The sequence below is a fragment of the Chiloscyllium punctatum genome, chromosome 17, assembly GCF_047496795.1.
Source record: "Chiloscyllium punctatum isolate Juve2018m chromosome 17, sChiPun1.3, whole genome shotgun sequence".
Taxonomy (NCBI): domain Eukaryota; kingdom Metazoa; phylum Chordata; class Chondrichthyes; order Orectolobiformes; family Hemiscylliidae; genus Chiloscyllium; species Chiloscyllium punctatum.
This window is the reverse complement of record NC_092755.1, coordinates 96,114,370-96,139,334: the sequence shown is the minus strand read 5'-3', so window position 1 is coordinate 96,139,334 and position 24,965 is coordinate 96,114,370. Positions and strand designations below refer to the sequence as shown.

At 41.0% G+C, this 24,965-nt stretch overlaps 1 protein-coding gene across 1 annotated transcript in view; it reads right to left on the bottom strand.

Annotated features, from left to right (window-relative positions):
- Positions 1–24,965, bottom strand: part of LOC140487662 (uncharacterized) — a 269,506-nt gene that overhangs the window by 162,911 nt on the left and 81,630 nt on the right. The window contains exons 8-11 of the mRNA XM_072586945.1: positions 19,863–19,928; positions 15,548–15,613; positions 11,716–11,823; positions 6,865–6,930 (exon numbers count right to left, since the gene is read on the bottom strand). Of these exons, the coding sequence (XP_072443046.1) occupies positions 6,865–6,883 (19 nt within the window). The 5' untranslated portion in view covers positions 6,884–6,930; positions 11,716–11,823; positions 15,548–15,613; positions 19,863–19,928. The remainder of the gene's footprint in view (positions 1–6,864; positions 6,931–11,715; positions 11,824–15,547; positions 15,614–19,862; positions 19,929–24,965) is intronic.

The window sequence follows — 24,965 nt, the reverse complement described above, 5'->3', positions numbered from 1 at the left end:
GTACCACTAGATCTGTAGGTTGTAGCTTTACATTTTACAACCATGAAATTTTGTCAGATAATACTATAAAGGAAGGAAAAAGGAACGGATAGGATATGTGAACATCATAGTGCACCATGGAATTGTAGAAGTGTCAGGATATTTGACAATATAACAAATATAAAGTCATTGTATCTGAATGCCCAAAGCATTTGGAATGAAATTAATTTGTTAACAATGCAAGTAGAGGCGAATGGAGGTGATTTGGTGGGAATTACTGAGATGTGGTTGCAGGTATACCAGGTTTTGAACTGGATACTCAAGGGTACTCAAAGATTTTGGAAGAATAGGCAGGAAGGAAAAGGAGGTGTGCAGCTTTGTTAGAAAAGGAAAAGATCAGTGCTGTCATGGTAAGTGAAAGAAATGGAGATCAAAACTTAGAATCAGTTTGGGTAGAAATAAGAAGTTGCAAGGGAAAGAGGTCCCTAGTGGGAGTAATCTATAAATCCCCAACAGCAGTTCCACAGTGATGAACAGCATAAACTAGGAAATACTGCATGCTTGTAGGCAAGAATATAAGAACATAAAACATAAGAGCGGGGTAGGCCATCTGGCCCCTTGAATCTGTCATTCAGTAAGATCATGGTTGATCTGTATCATGGACTCAGCTCCACTTACCTTCCTGTTCACCATAATCCTTAATTCCTTTATTGTTCAAAAATCTTTGTCTTCAAAACATTCAAAGAGGTAGCCTCAACTGCTTCACTGGGCAGGGAATTCCATAGATTCACAAATGTTTGGGAGAAGAAATTCCTCCTCGTCAAAGTTCTAAATCTGCTCCCCATTATTTTGAGACTCTGCCCCCTGGTTCTAGCTTTATCTGGCCAGTGGAAACAACCTCCCTACTTCTATTTTATCCATTCCCTTCATAATTTTATGTTTCCGTAAGGTACCCCTCATTCTTCTAAATTCCAATAAGCAGAGTCCAAATCTAGTCTAATCTCTCTTCATAAGATAACCCTCTCAACTCCGGAATCAACACAGTGAACCTTCTCTGCACCCCCTCTGATGCTACTACATCCTTTCTCAAGTAAGGAGACCAAAACTGTACACAGCACTCCAGGTGTAGCCTCTACTTGCATTGTCAACAAATTAATTTCATTCCAAATGCTTTGGGCATTCAGATACGATGACTTTATATTTGTTATATTGCCCAACAAGCCATAGATGTTCTATTGAGCTTATTCTCCTTTCCATTTTCACTGTTATTTCTCCCTATGCACCTGGCATTACAAAGTAATGTTTCTTGAGCAGCCATTCCCTTGCATGATAGATCGTACTGCTCTCTCAGGTCCATTCAATGGCACGTATAAAAGACAAAAAGGTGTACCTCCTTGCAGTGATTACACTGAGTGGGTTGGTTAGTTCTGTTAGGTAAAAACAATGACTGCAGATGCTGGAAACCAGATTCTGGATTAGTGGTGCTGGAAGAGCACAGCAGTTCAGGCAGCATCCAAGTAGCTTTGAAATCGACGTTTCGGGCAAAAGCCCTTCATCAGGAATAAAAGGCAGTGAGCCTAAAGAGTGGAGAGATAAGCTAGAGGAGGGTGGGGGTGGGGAGAAAGTAGCATAGAGTACAATGGGTGAGTGGGGGAGGGGATGAAGGTGATAGGTCAAGGAGGAGAGGGTGGAGTGGACAGGTGGAAAAGAAGATAGGCAGGTAGGACAAGTCCGGACAAGTTATGGGGACAGTTACTGAGCTGGAGGTTTAGAACTAGGGTGAGGTGGGGGAAGGGGAAATGAGGAAACTGTTGAAGTCCACATTGATGCCCTGAGGGTGAAGTGTTCCGAGGCGGAAGATGAGACGTTTTTCCTCCAGGAGTCTAGTGGTGAGGGAGCGGCGGTGAAGGAGGCCCAGGACCTCCATGTCCTCGGCAGAGTGGGAGGGGGAGTTGAAATGTTGGGCCATGGGACGGTGTGGTTGATTGGTGCGGGTGTCCCGGAGATGTTCCCTAAAGCGCTCTGCTAGGAGGCGCCCAGTCTCCCCAATGTAGAGGAGACCGCATCGGGAGCAACAGATACAATAAATGATATTAGTGGATGTGCAAGTAACACTTTGATGGATGTGGAAGGCTCCTTTAGAGCCTTGGATAGAGGTGAGGGAGGAGGTGTGGTCGCAGGTTTTACAGTTCCTGCGGTGGCAGGGGAAAGTGCCAGGATTGGAGGGTGGGTTGTTTGGGGGGGTGGACCTGACCAGGTAGTCGCGGAGGGAACGGTCTTTGCGGAAGGCGGAAAGGGGTGGGGAGGGAAATATATCCCTGGTAGTGGGGTCTGTTTGGAGGTGGCGGAAATGTCGGCGGATGATTTGGTTTATGCGAAGGTTGGTAGGGTGGAAGGTGAGCACCAGGGGCGTTCTGTCCTTATTACGGTTGGAGGGGTGGGGTCTGAGGACGGAGGTGCGGGATGTAGACGAGATGCGTTGGAGGGCATCTTTAACCACGTGGGAAGGGAAATTACGGTCTCTAAAGAAGGAGGCCATCTGGTGTGTTCTGTGGTGGAACTGGTCCTCCTGGGAGCAGATCCGGCGGATGCGAAGGAATTGGGAATACGGGATGGCATTTTTGCAAGAGTTAGGGTGGGAAGAGGTGTAATCCAGGTAGCTGTGGGAGTCGGTGGGTTTGTAAAAAATGTCAGTGTCAAGTCGGTCGTCATTAATGGAGATGGAGAGGTCCACGAAGGGGACGGAGGTGTCAGAGATGGTCCAGGTAAATTTAAGGTCAGGGTGAAATGTGTTGGTGAAGTTGATGAATTGCTCAACTTCCTCGCGGGAGCACGAGGTGGCGCCAATGCAGTCATCAATGTAGCGGAGGAAGAGGTGGGGAGTGGTGCCGGTGTAATTACAGAAGATCAACTGCTCTACGTAGCCAACAAAGAGACAGGCATAGCTGGGGCCCATACATGTGCCCATGGCCAACCCTTTGGTCTGGAGGAAGTGGAAGGATTCAAAGGAGAAATTGTTAAGGGTGAGGACCAGTTTGGCCAAACGAATGAGAGTGTCAGTGGAAGGGTACTGTTGGGGACGTCTGGAGAGGAAAAAATGGAGGTCTTGGAGGCCCTGGTCATGGCGGATGGAGGTGTAGAGGGATTGGATATCCATGGTGAAGATGAGGTGTTGGGGGCCAGGGAAACAGAAGTCTTGGAGGAGGTGGAGGGCGTGGGTGGTGTCTCGAATGTATGTGGGGAGTTCCTGGACTAGGGGGATAGGACAGTGTCGAGGTAGGTAGAGATGAGTTCAGTGGGGCAGGAGCATGCTGAGACAATGGGTCAGCCAGGGTGGTCAGGCTTGTGGATCTTGGGAAGGAGGTAGAACCGGGCAGTGCGGGGTTCCCGGACTATGAGGTTGGAAGCTGTGGGTGGGAGATCTCCTAAGGTGATGAGGTTCTGTATGGTCTGGGAGATGATGGTTTGGTGATGGGGGGTGGGGTCATGGTCGAGGGGGCAGTAGGAAGAGGTGTCCTCGAGTTGACGTTTGGCTTCAGAGGTGTAGAGGTCAGTGCGCCAGACTACCACTGCGCCCCCTTTATCCGCTGGCTTGATGGTGAGGTTGGGATTGGAGCAGAGGGATTGGAGGGCTGCGCGTTGTGAGGGTGAGAGGTTGGAGTGGGGGAGGGAGGTAGACAGGTTGAGGCAGTTAATGTCCCGGCGGCAGTTGGAAATGAAGAGGTCGAGGGCCAGCGCGGGGTGTCCAGGTGGATGCAGTGTGTTGGAGGTGGGCGAAGGGGTCCTCGGAAGGTGGGCGGGAGTCCTGATTGTGAAAGTAAGCTCGGAGGCGGAGGCGACGGAAGAATTGTTCAACATCACGGCGTGTATTAAATTCATTGATGCGTGGACGGAGGGGGATGAAGGTGAGTCCTTTGCTGAGGACTGATCGTTCGTCCTCAGTGAGGGAGAGGTCTGGGGGGATGGTGAAAACTCGGCAGGGCTGGGAGCTGGGATCTGGTGTATGTGTAGAGCTGGGAGTGGGGCCGGAACCTGTAACTGGAGTGGGTGTGATGGTGGGGGGAATGGGGGTGGAGTCATGAGCAGAGGTAGTGTTCCCCTTGGGGTTCTGGGGGGGCGGGGATAGTGACAGTGGGGTCTGTGGGGGGCATGTCAGCAGAATGCAGGTGAGTGGTGCTGGTGGGGGCGGAAGTGGTGGTGACCACGGCAGTAGGGGTGGCGGAAGTCACTGAGCATGTGGCATCAGCGATGATGTGAAGGGCAGAAGTGATGTCACGCATGATGCATGAGGAATTGTGAGGGGTGGAAGTGGTTGTGGGAGTGGCCATGATGGGGGTGGAAGTGACATCATCAATCAGCGTGGGGGTGGCAACTGCATGGCTAATGGTGGAATAGGTTCCAAGGCTAGGGGAATCTTCTGGAATGTTTGAGGAGCGCTGGTTATGGAGGTGGGTGGATAAAAGTTTGTTGTACTTACAGTTTTTGATGTTTGAGATGGAATTGAAATACTGTTTGTTGAGAGTATGAATTCTCCTGAGGATGTAGTATAGAGTGGGTTCTTTGCAATTCTGAGAGAGTGTGGCCCTCAGCTGAGGCAGGGCTGACTGGAGAGAGGTTAGGTGCCGGCGCATTGCTGCAAGCGTGGAGCGGAGGATCTTGAAGGAGAACTGTTGCTGGTGTTTTTGAATCTGTAATCTGTAGTGTTTGTCCTGTTCGGGTCTGAACTCTGCTGGTTTAAAGGTGGTCCGGAGTCTGTGTGGGATGAGTTGGTTCCGGAGGCAGGCACTGAGGAAGCAAATGTGGCTGTGGTAGCGAGTTTGTTTCACGACATGGTTGAAGAGCTTCAGGGCAGAGGAAATGACCTGGGAGTTGCAGTGGGAGAGGGACTCCCTGAGATTCTTTCTGTTGGCTGGACAGCTGATTTCTAATACAGAGGAATACCGACATGATGGTTCACTTGCCACACCTACTGAGGTTAGCAGGAAAGACTCTCCTTCTCAACCTCTCCATTCACTTGAGGTGTCATGACCCTCAGGTTAAACTACCACTCGTCATCGCTCCCTACTGATAAGACTTTGGCAAAATTTACCTTTTTTACTTTATTACATTGACTAGAAAACAGATAAATTACCTTATCATGACACCTAATTTAAAGCACAAATGTTTTTAGAATCTCTATAGTGTGGAAATAGGCCATTTGGCCCAATAAGTCCACACTGACCTACTGAAGGGTAACCCAGCCAGACCCATTCCCCTACATTTACCCCAACTAAAGCACCTAACCTACACATCCCTGAATACTGTGGGCAATTTAGCATGGCCAATTCATCTAACCTGCACCTTGTTGGATTGCAGTAGGAGACTGGAGCACCCAGAGGAGAGCATGTGTAAACTCCACACAGACAGTCACCCAAGGCTGGAATCAAACCAGGGTCCATGGCACTGTGAGGCAGCAGTGCTAACCACTGAGCCACCATGCCCCTGAGGCATGGATGCCAATTCCTCATTATACCTGATGGGATCTCCTCAAATGTTTATGTTCCTCAGTGAAGATTGATGAACTGGCTCTCTTTATTTGTTCAATCTCTCCCTTTGATGATTGCAACAAGGGTAATTTAGAAAGGATCCCTTCCCTTGAGTATACATTTACTTCGCCCAAATGTTTTATGTATTCAAAGGAGCCAATTTAACCAGGCTTTCTTGAGTTAGGGAAAGATTGAGTTTATTTGTTCCTAAAATGCAAGTAAAGATAATAAACATGACACACATACACAAAAATAAGACCTAAGTCCAAAATCAAAAAGCAAAAAAATGCTAATCAATCTTTGATTGTCCATGATGAACAGATTGTGAAATACAGTGGCCATTAAAGTAAGTGATGCTGGCAGCAGATTCTAACTTTGGTATTTTGGAGATTCTTGATTCTGCTATTCAGCTTCCTTTTACAATGACTTTTCTGACTTGACTTCTTTTAACAGAGAGAAACTATGTATTTTTGCAGGCTCAGACATGGGACTTGTGGAACTTCTAAGCTATTTTCCTTCACAGTATACCTTAGCACAGTGGAACAGGAACCCCAGAGTAAGCCACTGGCACTCCAGCAAATAGAAACTAAGGGGTGCAGTTGGTTTTAATTCACTTTCTTGTGTGTTTCTGAAAGGGTAAAACGCAAACATATCTTTTGCCAAGGACTGCCCTTCTTCCAACTCTTATTATTTCTGCAGTGTGGGACAGAAGTCACAGAGACGAGTAATTAGTCTCTAATTATCTCTACAGCTATGGGGAAATCGCAATTCAGTTTATTTGAATGACATCTTCCCTTTCAAGTGTTGCTATCTGAAGTTCTCTTTGATTAGATTGAAAAGGTCTCTGACTTTCTTTGCTGTAATTCTGTATAATCTGCACAGTGGTGTTCCAGACAGTCACTGAATTTACATTCTCAGCTGCCTATTGATATGAAAGCATAGATCATAGATCGTAGAATCCCTACAATGTGGAAACAAACACTTTGGCCCAACAAGTCCACATTGAACCTCTGAACAGTATCCGACCCAAACCCATTCCTCTAAATTTACCTCCTAACTAACACATCCTTAAACACTATGGGTAATTTAGCATGGCCAATTCACCTAACCTGCACATCTTTGGACTGTGGGAGGAAACCCACATAGACACAAGGAAAATGTGCAAACTCCACACAGACAGTTGCCCGAGGCTGGAATCAAACCCGGGTTCCTGGTGCTGTGAGGCAGCAGTCTAACCACTGAGCCACCATGCCGCCTTTTTTTTAAAAACAGATGTTGTACTTAAAAAGCCAACATATTGGTAAATAATCTGGAATTATATTCCATTGTCATGACAAGATGTCTACACATTTTCACTTACCTTCTTGTTCGTGATTCATTTCAGGTTCTGATCTTCTAGCTCTAGATTCAGAAGAATCTTTTCTAGCTGAAGTACATTTCAGAAAAAGTGTAATTAGTATTGAGTAAGGCATTAAGTAGCTTTCTCCACTTTCATTATTCAGTTTCTCAATGCATTTCTAAAACTACAATGACAGTAATAGTTTCCAACTTGCCACTAAGGATAAAATTAACAATGTCAATTGGTTTCACATTAAACAAATGACAGAATCAATGGAAATAAAAACAATATATGTTAGAACATTTTCCTTATCAATAACACCCGTTTAGAGTAGAAATCTATTTCAGTATCACAAAAATAATTTTTCACCTCTTGGGAAAAGATTTTCTTTGCTACTGAACAGGTGTGTAAACAGCTGAATGCAGTTTATACATGAGGTGGCACAAAAGGACTCTTGTGGCACAGTGGTAGTGTCCCTATCTCTGCACAGGAGGCCAAGTTCAAGTCCCACTGTTCCAGAAGTGTCACATGACACCAGGTTATAGCCCAACAGGTTTACTTGAAATCACAAGCTTTTGGGGCACTGCTCCTTTGACAGGTTCATCTTATGATTTCAAATAAACCTGTGAAACTATAACCTGGTGTTGTGAGTTCTGATTTTGTCCAATCCAACACTGACCACTTCTACTCCAGAAATGGATCATAATAACTCTGAACTGGTTGATTAAAAATATCTTCAATGGAGCAAAGACCACATTCTATCTTAACAGAGGAAAAGGGCCATCTGCCATCTATATCTAGGCATTTATTTGGCGACTCAACTAATTGGGAAGCACTGAGCTGGCAGAAGCAAAAATATTCTTCTTGATTCAGGCAGCTTCACATGACTTTGCTCCACACTTCTCTTCACCCACCTGTACCTACTACCACTGTCAAATTCCGTGAACCCAAAAGTTACATTTGACTTTGCTCATAGCTCATGTCTCTGCAATTTGATACATGTTAACTGTACTAATGAAAAATGCATATATTTAAATCATGCTCTGAGGCCACCACTCACATAGAGTCATTGGTCAGAGTCATACAGCATGGAAACAGAGCCTTCGGTCCAATTTGTCCAAGCTGACCATATATCCTAATCTGACCCATTTATTTTTGTAATTTAAACAGCCTTTCGTGAATCAAAGATTTAGTGGCTTAACAATAATCTTGCCCTTAGTACACTGAAACACATAAGATGTGAAACTCAACAGCTGTACTTTCTGGACCCAAATGGAGTAACAGTTAACTTCACACCAACATCTTAATTTTGAAAACCCCTGAACGACCTAGGTTCCCCGGTATAGTTAAGGTCTTGTACAAACTTAAGGGTTGGAGTTCAAAGCAAATTTTGTTAAAGACTGGTTCTGTGGTCATTGAAATGGCTGCACCAGTATCAACCTCTATTTGAACTGGGTGACCATTTAACCAGTCGTTTATTTTGTTTGGTTCTGATTTGGACATTATTAAGTAATTTAACTGTTCCAAACCAGTTGTAGGTGGACTTTCCAGAGTGTGCAATCTCCTGGATACTGGCCTAAGATTTCAGTAGGCCAGTATCCAGGAGATTGCACACTCTGGATAGTGAGACTCTTCTGCGTCTCGTGTTGGCATACTGCAGCAAGTTCAATGGCTTGCTTGCCCACATTCTGAAGAAAATGTTGCCCATTTGGCCAAGGCTTGACCTTGTTTTGGGCTTTTACGCCAGGTTGACCTAGAGTTCCTCTGTTCAAGATATGCCCTGAGGCCATGCAATTGCCTTTACTCAAGTGGTGTTCCCCAAGCTCAGTCTCATTGGCGAGTACGCCCACTTCCATTGGAATGTCCTGCAACTGATATGATCCACTTGTTGCATTTTCCAATGATGAAGCCAGTTGTACTGCCTATTTGAAGTCCAGTTGGGCTTCAGCTGGTAGGTGCTGTTATATCATTACATCATTTATTTCACATAGCAAAATGGTCTCTCTGCATCTCATTAAGGTTTAAACCAAAGTTACATATCTCTGCCAGTTGTCTTAACCTAGTCAAAAATTCATATACAAATTCAGATTTAGAGAGGCTTGGGGTCGTAACATTCCTTAACTAAATCTGTCAACTCTTGAAAGATTTTCCAATCTGGTGCCTCAGGAAAAGTTAAGTTCCTAATAACTAAAAAAGCTGCAGGTCCACAAACAGTCAGGAGAATTACCCATTGCTTTTTATGTGCCCCAATGTCATTTGCCCAGAAAGAGTAATGCATTCTTTTCATATATTGGCCCAAGTTTTCAATGGCAGGATCAAATTAGTCAAACTTCCCAAGTAACAGCATGATGCCAGAAATGCTTACTCCAAAGCAAAGCCAACTATTGCAAATGAATTTCTTCAGGAGCGTGCTTTGCTCTCGTCGTCACTGAAGTAACTTCACAGAAGCCAGTATCCTGTCACCAAGTCACCCTTTATTTACACGTGGAGAGTCCTTGACACTGATCCAGCTCCCTCAGAGCCAGTTCTCAGAGTGAATAGGATGGCTGACACTGGTTATCTTATCTGTCAGCCAGCACTCCAAAAATCAACAGTAACCCCTAGTTTCACTGTGTGAGAGTACTGTTTTGCAGTGTGCAAGCTTGGGATTTGTGTCCCAGTATGATAAAAAGCATTGTAAAGGGATACAACTGAGAATGTCCAATGGACACCCAATTTCAGGAACATAACACAACAAAATGCTGAAGCAAGAATCTATAAACAACTGCAATGTTGTCATAATTGTTTCATAATCTATTCATTAGGAACAAATTAAGGATTGATTTGTGTTTTCTTTATAACTTTGCTGTCATTTCCAATCTGTGCATGCATGTCTTATTTTTATTATTGGACTAGATTAACTGCCCAAATCAGGGAACTCTTATTCTGTGAAGTCCACCTGACTGACATTGTTACAGTCACTACAACAGACTTTATCCTCATTCCTTTACTTACTGCTATCTTTTCCTGTACATATTGCATTAGAAAGTGAAGCTGGTTTGATCATTCTTTCTTTTGGAGTATAGATACTACTGCTTTCCAATGTCCAGGAACATATTTCAAGGGTACAGAGATACGCTTCTATACTTACAATTATGTCTTCTGGCAAATAGAGGAATTTCCTATTAATGACATATAATTTAAACTAGCAACATTGTTATGATCAGTTTCTGTGTGAGATTCTTCAATTTGTTACAATTTCTGGATGGGTTACTCCAAAATGGCTTTGCTCCCAGGTGAGAAGGGATAAACTACCTCCCCTTGTTTGTTGATTGTGTTCAACAATTAATCAGAAAAAATTTAATTTAAAAGAGATACCTTTTCCAAGAGCCCAAACATCGTTATGTTTTAAAAGGAGCCAAATTAAACAGGCATTTTTGAATTAAAGAAAGAGTGAGTTTATTATGTATGAGAACAGGAGATAAAGATAATAAAAATGACACCATGCACAGATTAGAAATAAGAACTGAGTCTAAAAATTAAAAGTTATAAAAAATACAAATCAATCTTTGGTTTGTTTAGATGAATAGATTGCAAAACAATTATGACTACATTGTAAATATTTAGAGATTCTTGATTCAGCATTTAATTGGGTTATCCAATTTCCTTTAAGAGCAATCTTGCTGATTTTACTTGTCTGTAGAAATCAGACAGAAACAGAGTTTATTTTGTTTTATGTGCCTGAAAATGCGTGTCCATTGGATATTCTCAGTTGTGTCCCTTTACAATGCCTTTTATCACACTGAGGAGCTGCAGGAGTTGCACTGGGGTGGACAAAGTTAAAAATCACACAACACCAGGTTATAGTCCAACAGGTTTATTTGGAAGTACTAGCTTTTGGAGTACAGTTCCTTTGTCAGGTAGCTACCTGATGAAGGAGTGGCACTCTGAAAGGTAGTACTTCCAAATAAACCTGTTGGACTATAACTTGGTGTTGTTTGATTTTTAACTTTTGTCATACTGGAACACAAATTGCAAGCTTGCACATTGCATATCAGTACTCTCACAGTGAAACTAGGTGTTACTGTTGGTTTTTAACTCATTTTCTTGTACATTCCTGGAAGCGTAAAATACAAACTTATATTTCAATCAGAACTGCAGTCTGGGGCATATCCTACAGATCTCAGTTTTCTGCTGAGAAGAATTTGCAGTCCCTTGTAATGCCTGTAGCAAAAGGAATTCACAGTTCTGTTTTTTTTCTGAAAGGCATCTCTTCTTTTAAAATGTTGCTCTCTGTAATCCCCTTCACACCCTCTGGCATGATATTCTGTGCTTTCTCTGAGGATTCAGTATAGTCTGCTTAGTATAATTTACTCCAGTTAGTCACTTAATTTATGGACTCAGTCATTTTTTGTCTTGTATATCTATTTTAGAAAAAAAACTTGCCATACTTAAAAGTCCAAGATATCCCAAAGCAATTTGGTGTTAGAGTGTGTTGTTACTTATGGCCACACAGCCATTCTGAGGGACTTACAGACTGGAGGTCTGTGCAGAAATTCAAGAAATTAAAGGGAACATAGATCATGACAACACATACATATATTTTTGGTTATCTTCTGGTTCATGACACTTTTCAAGATCTGATCTTATACCTCTAGCTAGAACAAAGAACCAAGAAAATTACAGCACAGGAACAGGCACTTCAGCCCTCTATGCCTGTGCCAAGATCTGGGAGTATCGTTTCTATCTGAAATTTTTTTCAGAAAATGTTTAATTAGAATTGAGTAAGACATGAACTAGCTTTTGTTCAATTGTTCAATTTTTCAATACATTTCATAACAGTAATAACAATTACTTGTAATGATTAGAGTGAAAAATGGACTGTATTTTCACCTATCACACATGCATTGAAAAGTAAAACTGCTTTAAGCAGATATTCCTTTGTCCATCCCGTGGCATAAAGGATCCAGCGTTCTGCCTGTTTGCGTATAGTCACATTGACTGGAAAATAGTAAAATGTTCATTAATAACACATAATTTAAATTACTAATATGCATTAACTTTAATTTACCTTCTACTTCATGACATCTTTCAGAATCTAATCTTTTAGCTCTTGATTTGGAAGTATGTTTTCTATCTAAAATATGTTTCAGATGGAACACAATTAGCATTGCATAATACATACAGTAGCTTTTCACACTTCCAATATTGTTTACTTCTTCAATAACAGCAATGACAATTATTTCTATTGATTAGAATGAATAATGGGATATGTTTTCATCTTACCAGTCAGGCATTAAATTAACAATGCCAATCAGTTGTCCATTGTACAAATAAAGGAATCAATGGAAATGAAAATTGGAAACTTTTTTAGAACAATGTCCCATTCACAACATGAATTTTACATGAAATTCAATTATATGATTGCAAAGTTAATTCTCCCGACACTTCTTAGAAAGACTTGGTTTGACCCTAACTATGTGCAGAAATGGCATATGAACTTTCCAGGTGGACTTTTTAACTAGAGTGAGAACCATGTCATACTATTTTTTTGTCTTAATTAAGTATTATGAAATTTAAATACACAGGCTGTTTGAAGATCATGAAGCAGGGATTCCCTATTCTACTGGCATCAAGTCTTTACAAGCATGATGGAAAAACTAAGATTATTATAAGTTTTTACAAATAAGTGCACAGTTCATATTGTTGAGAAAATACTTCATCTGTCCCTTCCTTATTTCAAGAAACCTTTTCCTGACAAGCATACCCTTTCTTCCAAAGGGTTCTGCTTGACTGCGTGGGCTCCCATACTCAGAGTCATCTCTCACAATTGCTACTAGCTGCTGGAAGCCCCTACACGTCGTAAAAAGTCACAATTTCCAAAACAGTTACTTAATCAGCAGGTTCAATGGTACTATAATGGCTAGAACACATGGATCTACATTAGGTTTTTTTGGCAACTCCAATGAGGAAAATTCTAAAGGTTGAGGAGATAGGCAGATTTGCTCTTGAAAGGACCATCTAAGTCTCCTATCTGTACTGATACTTTTCATGGGTTCCAGAGCCTGTGATAGATCACCTACTTTGAGTTGGGTTGTTGAGGTATCCAGAAGTTGTGTGACAAGTAGCACTTGTCACTTCAATTGTGGCATCCCAGCAAGGTATCCCTGCGCTGTCTTCCAGGCTGCAGTAGGCCTCCCAATATTGGACACAAGCCCTGGATTCATAATACACAGTTCACTCCAAGACTCCTCCTTATTATCTGCCTGCATTTCGTTCAAGTCATTAATCAACAACACTTTGAGTTCAGCAATATTGCTGAGTGAACTGCTTGCCTCCAACATCATCCATTAGAATTTTGGCCTCAATCAACTCTTCTTTGTGAACTGCTTTCCAAGGCTTGTGTCCAATTACCACTTCAAGAGCATACAAACAGCTTGTGTCCAGCTTCTTGATGACTCTGTGGGATTCAGGATCTCAATCATCTTGTATTTTATTTTGGTCTGTTGACATGCTAATTTCAGATGAATACCCTTGTGCCAAGGTAAGGTCAGTCCTGTTCAGTTTTGCTTCTCAGCACTTCTCTCTTAGTCCTCTTGGTCATAATCTCAAATGCTTGGCTTAGCTTTATGTGATGCTCAGCTATCTACTCATTAAGTTGGTTATCTGTATTAAATGATGCATTAAGTGAACCCAAGGGTATGGCCAATGGGAAGGAATGGGCCTGATCCAAAGTAGATAAGACTGGAGACTGGATGATAATGAGTGCTATTATAAAGATAAGCTATCTCTAGAAGGTAGTGGGACTGATTTTTGTTTACTCTCCAGAGACAAGATTATGTCGAGTATAGTGAATCATTCATACCATTTATTACCCTCTGGATGATAGGGGATAATGTGGATTTAAGCACAAACTTAGCAAAGGTTCCTATAGAATGTTGCTCTCAAAGTCTACATGGGATACTGAGACATAAAAATCAATCATACAGTAACACGTTGGCTATAACTGAGGCATTAGTGAGTTTTGAGAAGATCTGTAGTTCAGGTTGAGGTTTTGGATGTAGGTTTGCTGACTGAGCTGGAAGGTTCATTTCCAGATGTTTCATCACCCTACTAAATAACATATTCAGTGGCCCTCAGGCGAAGCACTGCTGATAATTCCTGCTTTCTATTTATATGTTTGGGTTTCTTTAGGTTGGTGATGTCATTTCCTGTGGTGAAGTTACTTCTGGTTCCTTTTCTCAGGGGGTGGTAGATGGGGTCTAACTCGATGTATTTGTTGATAAGAGTTCCGGTTGGAATGCCATGCCTCTAGGAATTCTTGTGCGTGTCTTTGTTTGGCTTGTCCAGGATAGATGTGTTGTCTCACAGGAAATGACATCACCAACCCAAAGAAACCCAAACATATAAATAGAAAGCAGGAATTATCAGCAGTGCTTTGCGTGATGCCCACTGAAGATGTTACCTAGTAGGGTGACAAAACATCTGGAAATGAACCTTCCAGCTCAGCGAGCAAACCTACATTCATAACTGAGGTATTTTCACCACAGGTGGGTTAATGGCCTTTGTGAAATTGGTGAAGATGTCTGTGAATATGTAATTGCACTTGATCCTGTTACTAGAGGTTATCGTCTGTAATATTCATTTCATGGCCTTCTAGTGATCTGTTGTTTCTGTTTCTGTGCTGTGACCTCTCCCAAACAGGTTCCTCTGAAATCAGTTGTGAATTTCACTGTTCTTTAATCTTCCCAGACACACTCCGATGTCCAGCGATACATGAATTCAACAGCAAAGGCAGTAACTGCACCTGTTCACTGTTCTCTCTCTCTCTCCTGCACTGACCTCATCATGTACTTCCTTTGCCTGCTCTTCTCCCTTTTAAAGGTGCTGTTGTTTTGACATTTTTTTCCTCTGAAGTTCCAAAACAATGCAACAGTAAGAGCTGCTCCTGGAATTCGGAGAAATCAGTTCCAATACCTAATATACCTCAAAAAAGGAGCAGCTGTTAAAGCCAGAAAGTTTTTCTGTCCTCCATCTTGGATTACCCAGAAGAGGCACAGTTAGTAAGTTTGCAGATGACACCAACATTAGGTGTATACTTGATCATAAATTGCTACAAAACCTGGATAAGTTGTGGCTGTGGGAAGGATGTGTTGCTTCATCACTCTGTCATTGTCAGGAACTCGCCAATAAAGGACTCCGTTCTCCTTCCTGATTCCCTTGCAGTAGGTCAACAATTTCTGTGCCTGTTTGGACAGTCTCATCAACTAACACTGATTATTGGATATTGGGCAGTGTACTGATCTTCAAGTCAATCAGCTGAAGCGGACTAAGGTCCTCTTACAAATACAAAAACAAATAACAAAGGTTAAACTATATTTGGCTTTGCCTCTATAGACCAGATTTGAATATCACTCATAGGTGCAGCAGTGACACTCCAGTGAATCTTAGTCTGAATGTCATTGGAATCTGGGTCAGAACGTTGCATTTGACATGGGGTATTTCAGAAATATTCCCCTAAGGGTGAATTGCCTCCTGTGAAACTGCTTTGTGCAGCCTCTCCTTTCCAGAGCACTTAGCACTGCTCTCCAATATCCATCCAGCAGTAATTTGTAAAGCACACAGTGTTGCATTTGTATACAAGGTTTTGGATGAGGAACTAAAGAAATTGTTGATTAATTATACATAATGTCTAATATTAATATGTACACATATTTTTACTTACTTTCTGGTTTGTGACACTTTTCAGGATCTGATTTTCTAGCTTGCGATCTGCGAGTATCTTTCCTATCTGCAGTGTTTCAGAAGAAGTGAAGCTAGTATTGGATTAGGCATATAGTAGCATTCTTCAAATTCAGTACTGCTCAGTTCATTAATTTATTTCAACAACAGCAAAAAACAATTACTTGTATCAATTAGAGTGAATAATAGGATATTTTTTCAAATTTCAACCAAGCATACAATTAACCATGCAAATTGGATGCCCGATCTACAAATAATAAAATGAAAATTAGATATTTATTAGAAAAATGGCACATCTACAAAACCAGTTTTTTGTTTTAATGAAACCTACCTCAATGTTACAAAACTAATTTGCATACAATAATTGTTTGTTCCTGAACAGGTGCAAAAACAACTGAATGCACTTTAAGTGAAGCAATTACCTTGTCCAAGATTTTTAAAATCAACTTGTTCAAGTATGTTTCAAAACGTGCCTGGGCAGGTGGAACGTGAACCTGGACATTCTGGTTCACAGGTACAGACACCACCACAACAGCCTTTGCAGATGGATACCGTCCTATTGTTATCCCTTAAAGATTTAAAGAAGTCAGTTGCCAGAGATACCAAGGCATTTATTTGGCCGGTCAACTGTTAGGGTGGGCAAAACAATTTTTCCTTGTGGAGGCAGTTTGCAATTCCCAGCCTTTGTCCTTTTCTCACTCACTTTTTCACACTACGACCACCTTTTCAATCCCCTTGCTCTATTATCATATTCTGCATCCCTTAGTCTTATTAATATGCATTTATTTCCAAAATTCTGTGATTGTCGCACATTTACAGCATCCTGACCGAACATTACACCTTTAAATCACTTGCCGAGGAAACCACAAACATACTTCTATTATGGAACAGCACTGTTGGCGCTTTATATGTTGGGTTTTTTTTTGGTTTTCATTGTTTTTAATTTTTAATAGTTTTGTAGGTTTGTTAAATGTTGTGGTTTTAGTTTATAGAGTTTTTATATTTGGTGGATCATGTGATACTAAGGCTCAGCGATTTGTGGTTCGGGTTCCTCCTCTCTGGAATTTAAATGTTATTGCAGAAGGTTATGGCTAATGACTTGGTTAAATGGTGTTCCTGGAATTTCAAGGGAAGTCACTCACCAATTAAGAGGAAGAAGGTATTCTTGAGTCTTAGAAAGGAAAATGTAGACATTGCTTTGTTACAGGAGACACACTTGGATGACAAGGAACATTTGAAATTACAGCAGAATAGCTTTGACTGCGTTTATTTTTCATCATTTTAATACCAGAAGTAGGGGAGTGACTATATTAGTTAGGAAAAATCTCCCATTTAAGTTTTTAGAAAGTGTTAAAGACACACATGGGAGGTTTGTAATTCTTAAAGCCTTGATAAATGGGGAAGAATATGGTATTTTAAATGTTTATTACCCTCCAGCTTATCCCCTTAAATTTTTGGTAGATGCTTTATCGAACTGATATATTACGAGTTCCAGCACATAGGGGGAGATGTTAACTGTCGCATTGATCCCACAGTAGACAGGTTGCCCAAAGGTCCCTTGATACCCTCTGTACAAACTAAACTGTTAGTGGATCTGTGTGTGGAATTAGGGTTGGTGGACGTCTGGAGGCGTCTCCACCCTACAGGCAGAGATTTTACGTTTTTCTCCAATCCTCACAGATGTTACACCAGGATTGATTTTTTTTCTGACCCCTGCGCTAACCCTGGATTTGGTAGTATCTTGTATGATTAGTAATATTACCATCTCTGATCATGCTCCACTGTACCTGTTGGTTAAGATTAAAGGATGTTACAGTGGGTTCAAGGCACTGATGAATGGATCCCTTTATCCTCAAGGATAACAAGTTTGTGGAATATTTTTCTTGGGAATTTCGGGCTTCCGAGACATCAATTTAGGCTCAGTTGATAGATTAGATTAGATTAGATTCCCTACTGTGTGGAAACAGGCCCTTCGGGCCAACAAGCCCACACCGACCCTCTGAAGAGCAACCCACCTCCCTCTGACTAACGCACCCAACACTATGGACAATTTACCATTGCCAATTCATCTGACCTGCACATCTTTGGACTGTTTGTGCAAGAAGTGCAGGAAGCTGTGAGGCAGCTTTAGAGTGGAAAGGCACCCAGTCCTGAAGTACTTCCCAGTGAATTCTATAAGGAATTTATAAGTATACTGTCAGGCCCGATGCTCAATATGTTTAATAATTCATACTGTCATGATTTTTCTCCCACCAACTCTTAGAGCGTCCAATATTTCACTTAAAAAAGGGAAGGACCCAGAAGACTGTGCTTCATACAGGCACATCTTGCTCTTAAATGTGACTTTAAAATCCTCTCTAAGACTCTAGCATTAAGGCTGTTACCTTCTATTATTAAATAGGATCAGATGGGCTTCATAAAGGGTTTCAGATCCTCCAATAATGTTAGGAGGCTGCTTAATCTAATTCAAGCATACCAACATCAGTCAATACAGGGATTAGTGATTTCTCTAGATGCAGAGAAGGTATTTGACCAAGTCGAGTGGCCATAACATTTCTATACTCTGGAGTGGTTTGGTTTGGGCGAAGTCTTCATAAGATGGGTACAGATTCTCTATAGTGGCCCTCTCATGGCGATCATCATCAATGGGGTACGATCAAGTAATTTTAATGTTTTTAGGGGCAGCCAGCAGGGCTGTCCTCTCTCGCCACTGCTTTTTACGTTGGCGATTGAACCATTGGCGGAGGCCATTCTTGAGGATCCCAATATATCAGATCCAGAAGTGGGGTCAAAATTACATCAGATTTTGTTGTATGTAGACGATGTCCTAATGTTTTGACAAATTCAGCAATTTCAATGCCTCACCTGATACAATGCATTTATGTGTTTGACCTTTTTTCGGGGTACAAGATTAATCTTGCAAAATCAGAGGCTATGCCTATGGGTGGTCTTACGAAGGAGCTAGGTCTTGAAGGTGACTATAGATTCCCAATTAGGTGGTCACAGCAGGGTTTTGTGTATTTGGGCATTTTCATTACTTCAGTTCTGGATCGGCTGTGCAAAGCCAATTTTATCCAATTATTTAATAAATTTAAATAAGAATTTCAAAGATGGGAGGCACTTCCAGTCTCGTGGTTGGGTTGGATAGCACTTATTAAGATGAATATTCTCCCCCATTTGCTAGACCCTATATGGATGCTCCCCCTGATTTTTAATGAGCAAACATTTAGGAGGCTGAAAGGCTGGTTCAGCTTCTTTATTTGGCATCAGAAGTGGCCCCTTATTAAATTAGTTAAACTGCAACTGCTTCACAAACTCGAGGCAGTGGACCTTGTGGACATTAAAAGCTACCAACTAAGCTCGCTTTTGTCCTCTGTGATTATTGGGCTTGTGGGGATTCACTTTCAATATGGCGAGATATCGAAGCCTCCTAGGCAAGGTGCCCCCTTACCAGTTTGCTGTTTCTGGACAAAATGAGGACAGTTAGGGAATATTGCCATAACCCAATAGTCATCAATACTGTTAAAGCATGGAGGGCAATTCGGCAGAAGGAAGGCAATATTGGCAAAACATCTTCTCTTACACCGATAGTGAGTATGCTGGGTTTTCAACCAGGGATGATAGATTCAGGATTCAAACATTGGGCAGCTAGGGGTGTGTCTTGCATGGACAATTTATTTGAGGGAGACGTAATGATGTCCATTGATCAGTTAGTACAGAAACACGAGTTATCTAATAGAGACCTCTTTCATTCTTTTCAAGTTGGGTTTTTTATTCAATAAAAGACTACACTTTTGACTGATCCCTACAAATCCAACAAGGGAGGGGGGGGATGTGCTAAGAGCACAGCAATTCTGGTAGTATAGGTGTCTTTTCCTATGCATGACCCTGTATCTGGTTCCTCACCTCTCTCTCTGGAGATCACAAAATCCAAGTCAGCAATTCATTATCTCCAGGAAGATTAATGTTCAAAATGATTTTCTGAAGATCTTTAAAGAACCCTAAAACTGAAATATTTTTTTCACCATCTTTGATCCAAATTCCAAAATAATAATGTTATGTATTATGAACCTTAATAACACAGGGTTTCTACATATCTGACCCTTTTTTGTCTAATCACTGCTTTTCATCCTTCTGCACCTTGTGTGACAAAGGGAAGCTGCTTCAAGTAGATACTGATTTCTCGAATATCCATCCAGTAGGACATAATGATAGAGTTGTGCCTTGTCGATCAGAAAGTAGATTACCTCCAAATGGCACATGATTCAAAGCATTAACACATACACATATTTATTTACCTTCTAGTTCAGGACATGTTTCAGTATCTGATCTTCTAGCTTTAGATCTGGCAGTGTCTTTTCTATCTGAAATATGTTTCAGAAAAAATGTAACTAGAATTGGTAAGCTGCTTTCCCAGTTTCATTATTCAGTTTAGGTTCAATATTGGGATAGATTTTCAACTTGCCAATTAGGAATTAATTAATTAATTAATTAATTAGGATACAATTAGGAATACTGATAAATTGTTCATGACACAAATAATGGAAATGAAAATTAGATTTTTTTTAACAACAGCTGATCAATCCACAACACTCATTTTACATGAAAATATACTGCAATGTTACAAAAATAATTTTCAACTTGTGGTTGAAAGACACTGATTTGTTTTTTTACCCCGAATCACACCTCAACTAGTTGAGAAGTGCTCAGATGTGTAAGGCAAAGGATCTCTTCTTGATTAAGGCAGTTCTGTACTTCCAAGTCTTCTCTCCCTGTTTCTCTTATTTCACTGCAGCCACATTGTATTGCATCTCCACTTGCTGCTACTGTTACAGTCCACACCCCTGTAGTTGCATTATTTCTTTGCTCAGCACCATTTTCACTTCTATTTGTTACTCATTCATAGTAAACTAATCTTACATGTAAATCTTCAAAATTACATCCAAGGCGCTGCTATCATGCTTCCTTCTTTCTTACAGTATTTCAGACACACTGTATGTAAGAGGAGAAGAACACCAGAGCAGAGTCCATCCAAATATATGAATTAGGACTAGAATAGAAGTAGTTTTCAAGCAGGCTCCATCATTTAAAAAAAATCATGGCTGAACTGTTTGTCTTTCAATGCCATGTTCTTACTTACCCCTGATAAACTTTGATTCCTTTGCCAAAAGAGAATTAATTTACCTCTGCCTTAATAATATTCAATGACCCCTCCTCCACTGCCTGAGAAAACAATGTTTCAAAGTTGCACCATCCTTTAGAGAAAAGAAAACTTCCCCTCATCTCCATTCAGTAAGGGTGACCGCTAATTTTAAAATACTGCCCTCTTATTCTGGATTGACCCACAAAAGTAAACATCTTTTCCAAATTCATCTTTTCAAGATCACTTAGGATCTTATGAATTTCAATCAAATCACCACTCACTCTTCTAAACTCCACTAAAAGCAAGCTCTGCCTGTTCACTATTTCCTTATAAGGCAACTTGCTCATCCAAGATAGAATCATTTCATGTCACCACTTGAGATGGGATCTTGCCATTGTGAGTAGCGGCCATAGAAATTAACATGATTCAAGGTTTCTACACTTCTTACCCTTTTTCCCTTTCTTATGACTATCTGTCCTTGTATATCTTGCATTGTTAGGAAGGTGTAAGGGGTACTGTACCTTTTAAGAGAGTGGAAAAGCTAGCAAGGACTTGGAGAGGCACAGAGAGTCTGGAAGAAGGCAGCAATGCCATGCTTGGTCAGAACAGCTAGCACTGGCTGAGTTGCTATGAGACAAACGCACTTTCAAATTCAGCCAATCAGATTAAATTATGCCCCAAAAGACTAATCTCTAATCAAGTTTGAATTTAGTATTTTGACGATCCGATGCTTTGGTATATGAAACTGAAAAAAAAATTAGACTTGTTGGGCTGAAGGGCCTGTTTCCACACTGTAAGTAATCTAATCTAAACTGCCAAACCACCAACATATGCAGACTGACTTGAGAATAGCTCTCTTAAGGTATCTTTATCTATCAATGACCCGTGAAACAGAAATCCCTAAGAAGAAGAAAAGAAGACAGCAGAAGCTACAAAGAGAAGATTCAACAGCTGACTGGTTTTGAAATTTGAATTTTTTTGTAAATCTTAATCGGGGGGGTTTTTATCAGACCAGTATTGTAGAAGGGAAAGTAAAAGATAGATTTAGATAACTGAGTTGTAAATAATTGTTAGTTAATTATTCTCTGTAAGACTTTAAAACAATTAAAGGTGTTAATTTTTACTTTAAATAGTGACTTTTAGCATAGTTCTTGGTCTCTCAAATTTTCACAGATTACAGCATGGAGTGAATGTTTTCTGTGTGTTGGGTTTAAATTAGCAGGGAAGTTTACTTGTATCATAACAGTTTGGGGGCTCATCCGGGATTTGAAGTGGTTTAGACAAATTTGAATAGATTTGGGGGTACAAAAAAAATCCCAGCAGATTTAAACACTTGCAGCTTAGTATCCTAGATCTTTAAATAAAATGTAGATGAGACAATTTGTTTAATATCAGTGACTTGTGGTTGATTAAATTAAAAGTGAGAGAAATGGCTCTTAAAATTGCTGAAGAGGTTCTGGTATTTGAAGATGATGCTCAAATTTGCCAAGAAAGGCCATACTTTTAGATTTAGATTTAGCAAAGAATTTGGATTTAAGTGTAACCAAGAACAAAAGTAAAATTGAAATTATAAGAGAATTACTCAAACACTCAGGTGTGTTAGAGAAACTGTCGGAGACATTTGCCCAGTAGATTAGAGGTCACAAAACACAGCTCGGAGTGAAATTGACAAACAGATTATTGTAAGTGATATTGCTGGAGGAGACGCCGGCTGCCAATTAGTAAAATGTGAAAATTAATTTAGCCGCTTACCAGACTACCTCCTCAGGCCAAGTTCTGGCGGCAATTCAGGAACCAAATGCCCTCCTCCCCAGGCCAGGGTCACTAAACAATTTCTTAATTACAGTAGGTGAAGTCAATTCACCGCAAATCAGAATTGTGGCCACCCTCCAGTCATCCAGCCTTTCTCTGGCCACCCTCCAGTCATCCAGCCTTTCTCTGGTCTGACCCACTGGGCAGGGCTGGCCGCCAGGTACCAATCGGGTTAAATTTAAAATGTAAGGTTCGCTCACCCTGTTGAGAGAGAAAAAATGGCCTGCTGACTACGCCAAACTGTCAGAGAAATTTGCCCAGTAGGTTAGAGTCCACAAAACACAGCTCGGAGTGAAATTGACAAACCGTTTATTGCAAGCGACATCGCTGGAGGAAAAAACAGACTAACTGACACAGAACTGACAGTCTGCACAGAGAATTTGATTTCTCCTCTCAGAGCTGAGGATGAGACCAGTTTTATGGTAATGCTGCACAATGACATTGATTAAGAAATGGGAAAATACAATGTTTCGGGAAATTGAGTAATTTTGTTGCAAGGGTGCTAATTGGAAAGCAGTTTATCAGATGAATGTCCTGTTCCTTCACACAATGCAACATCCTGACAGTATCATGGTTCCATTCATCTGCACAGGTAGGTGTTAAAGTATTTCTGGAGTGGTGAGGTGCTTCCATTGTCCTGTGGTGTCTGTCTGTCTGTCCTATTCTTTCTGTGGCTTTGCTGTTGCTGGGTTGTAAAACTGTCCTTAGGGTTTTGAGACCTCTTGTCATGTCCATGGGAGCATGAAAGCGTATTCCATTATCTGCGTGCCATCTGACCCAGTTCGTGAGCTGCTCGGGAATTCTGGGTATCCTGGTACAATTTGGCCAATTTGCTTTTGTGGGCCTATTGTGGGTTAGCAAATCTTTTCCCACAGAAACAGACAAGTGCAGTAAAGGTAGAAAAACTTAAATTACAATTGAGGAAAATGGAGTTAGAAGATAAACAAAGAGAAAGAGAGAGAGAGGAGAGAGAAGGAAGAGAGAGACAAGGAGAGAGAATTTTAACTTAAGAAGTTGTGACTTTGTCAGCAAAGTCAAGTTAACAGGATGGAGATTGAAAGAGAAAGTAGTGATAGATATAAGTATGTCAAAACTACCACATTTTGATGAGAAAGATGTTGAAGCCTTCTTTATTCCACTTGAAAGATTGGCTAGGCAGATGGAGTGGTCCGAGGATTTATGGGCAATGTTAGTTTAGACTAAACCAGTAGGCAGAGCTAGTGAGGTATTTGCCACGCTGTCAGATGAGGGGTCAAGAGATTATGAGGAGGTTAAACAGGCTATTTTAAGTGCTTATGAATTGGTACCAGAAGCATATAGACAGCGGATCAGAAACATAAAGATGGAACCAGGTCAGACTTAAGTTGAGTTCAAAAAAATTAAAACTTTGTCCATTTTGATAGATGGATGTGTGCTTTAAAAATAGATTGGACCCTTGAAGCTCTAAGAGTGATTATTCTGCTGGAGAAGTTTAAAAACTCAATTCCAGAGATGGTAAGAATTAACGTGGAGGAACAGAAAGGCCAGGAAGTGAGAAGGGCAGTAGAATTAGCAGATGAGTACATGTTGGTGCATAAGACAAGCTTTCAGCCAGAATTTCATCCTGTGAGGGATAGACATTGGGAGAAAGGTAGATTCTACACTACGAAAGAACAAGTAGGGAAGACTGATAGAAATTTACCACGTTAAAGAAGCTCAAGAGAGTGAAAAGGAGCTGAAAGACCTTTTAGGTGCTTTCACTGTAATGGAATGGGATACAGAAAATTACAGTGTTGGTGGTTTCAGAACGGTACTGGGAAAAGGTGTTTTTACTGCCAGAAAGTGGGATACATAAAGTCACAGTACTGATTATTAAAGAAAGGAACTGTGGGAAAAGATGTAATAAAAGAAGCTAAGCCAGTCACATCAATTAAGGTAGTAAAGGAGACCCCAAGAAGAGCCGAGGAGCTGCAGGAGAGTACACAGCCTAGGCAGCGGCTGGGTATGGAATTAGTACCTGATCTCTACAAAGAATTCACCTCTGTGGGCATCATTAAACATTTCTCTAAGCACTCTGCAGCCGTTTTGCTCTGCTATTCTTTTAGCTGGAGGAGTGTTATGGGGAGGTTTCTATTTAAGACGTTTAGGTAGTACCTGTTTCTGTAGGCATTCATAGAGTAAGTACAACTTTGTGGCTGGCGCTGTACATGTGACTGCAGTAAATCAAATTACATCAAATGGGGCAAAATTACAATTTGCCAATGAGGCATTAAATAAGCAATGTCAAATGGTTGTCCATTGTACAACTAATGCAATCAATGCAAATTAAAATTGGAATTTTTTAGAACTTTTGCCCCAGCCTCAACACCAAGAAAACCTGCTCCACAATTGCAAAATCAATTCTTCAACTCTTTGCATAAAGATTTGGTTCAAACAGGTATCTGAACAGCAGAATGCTCTTTATCTG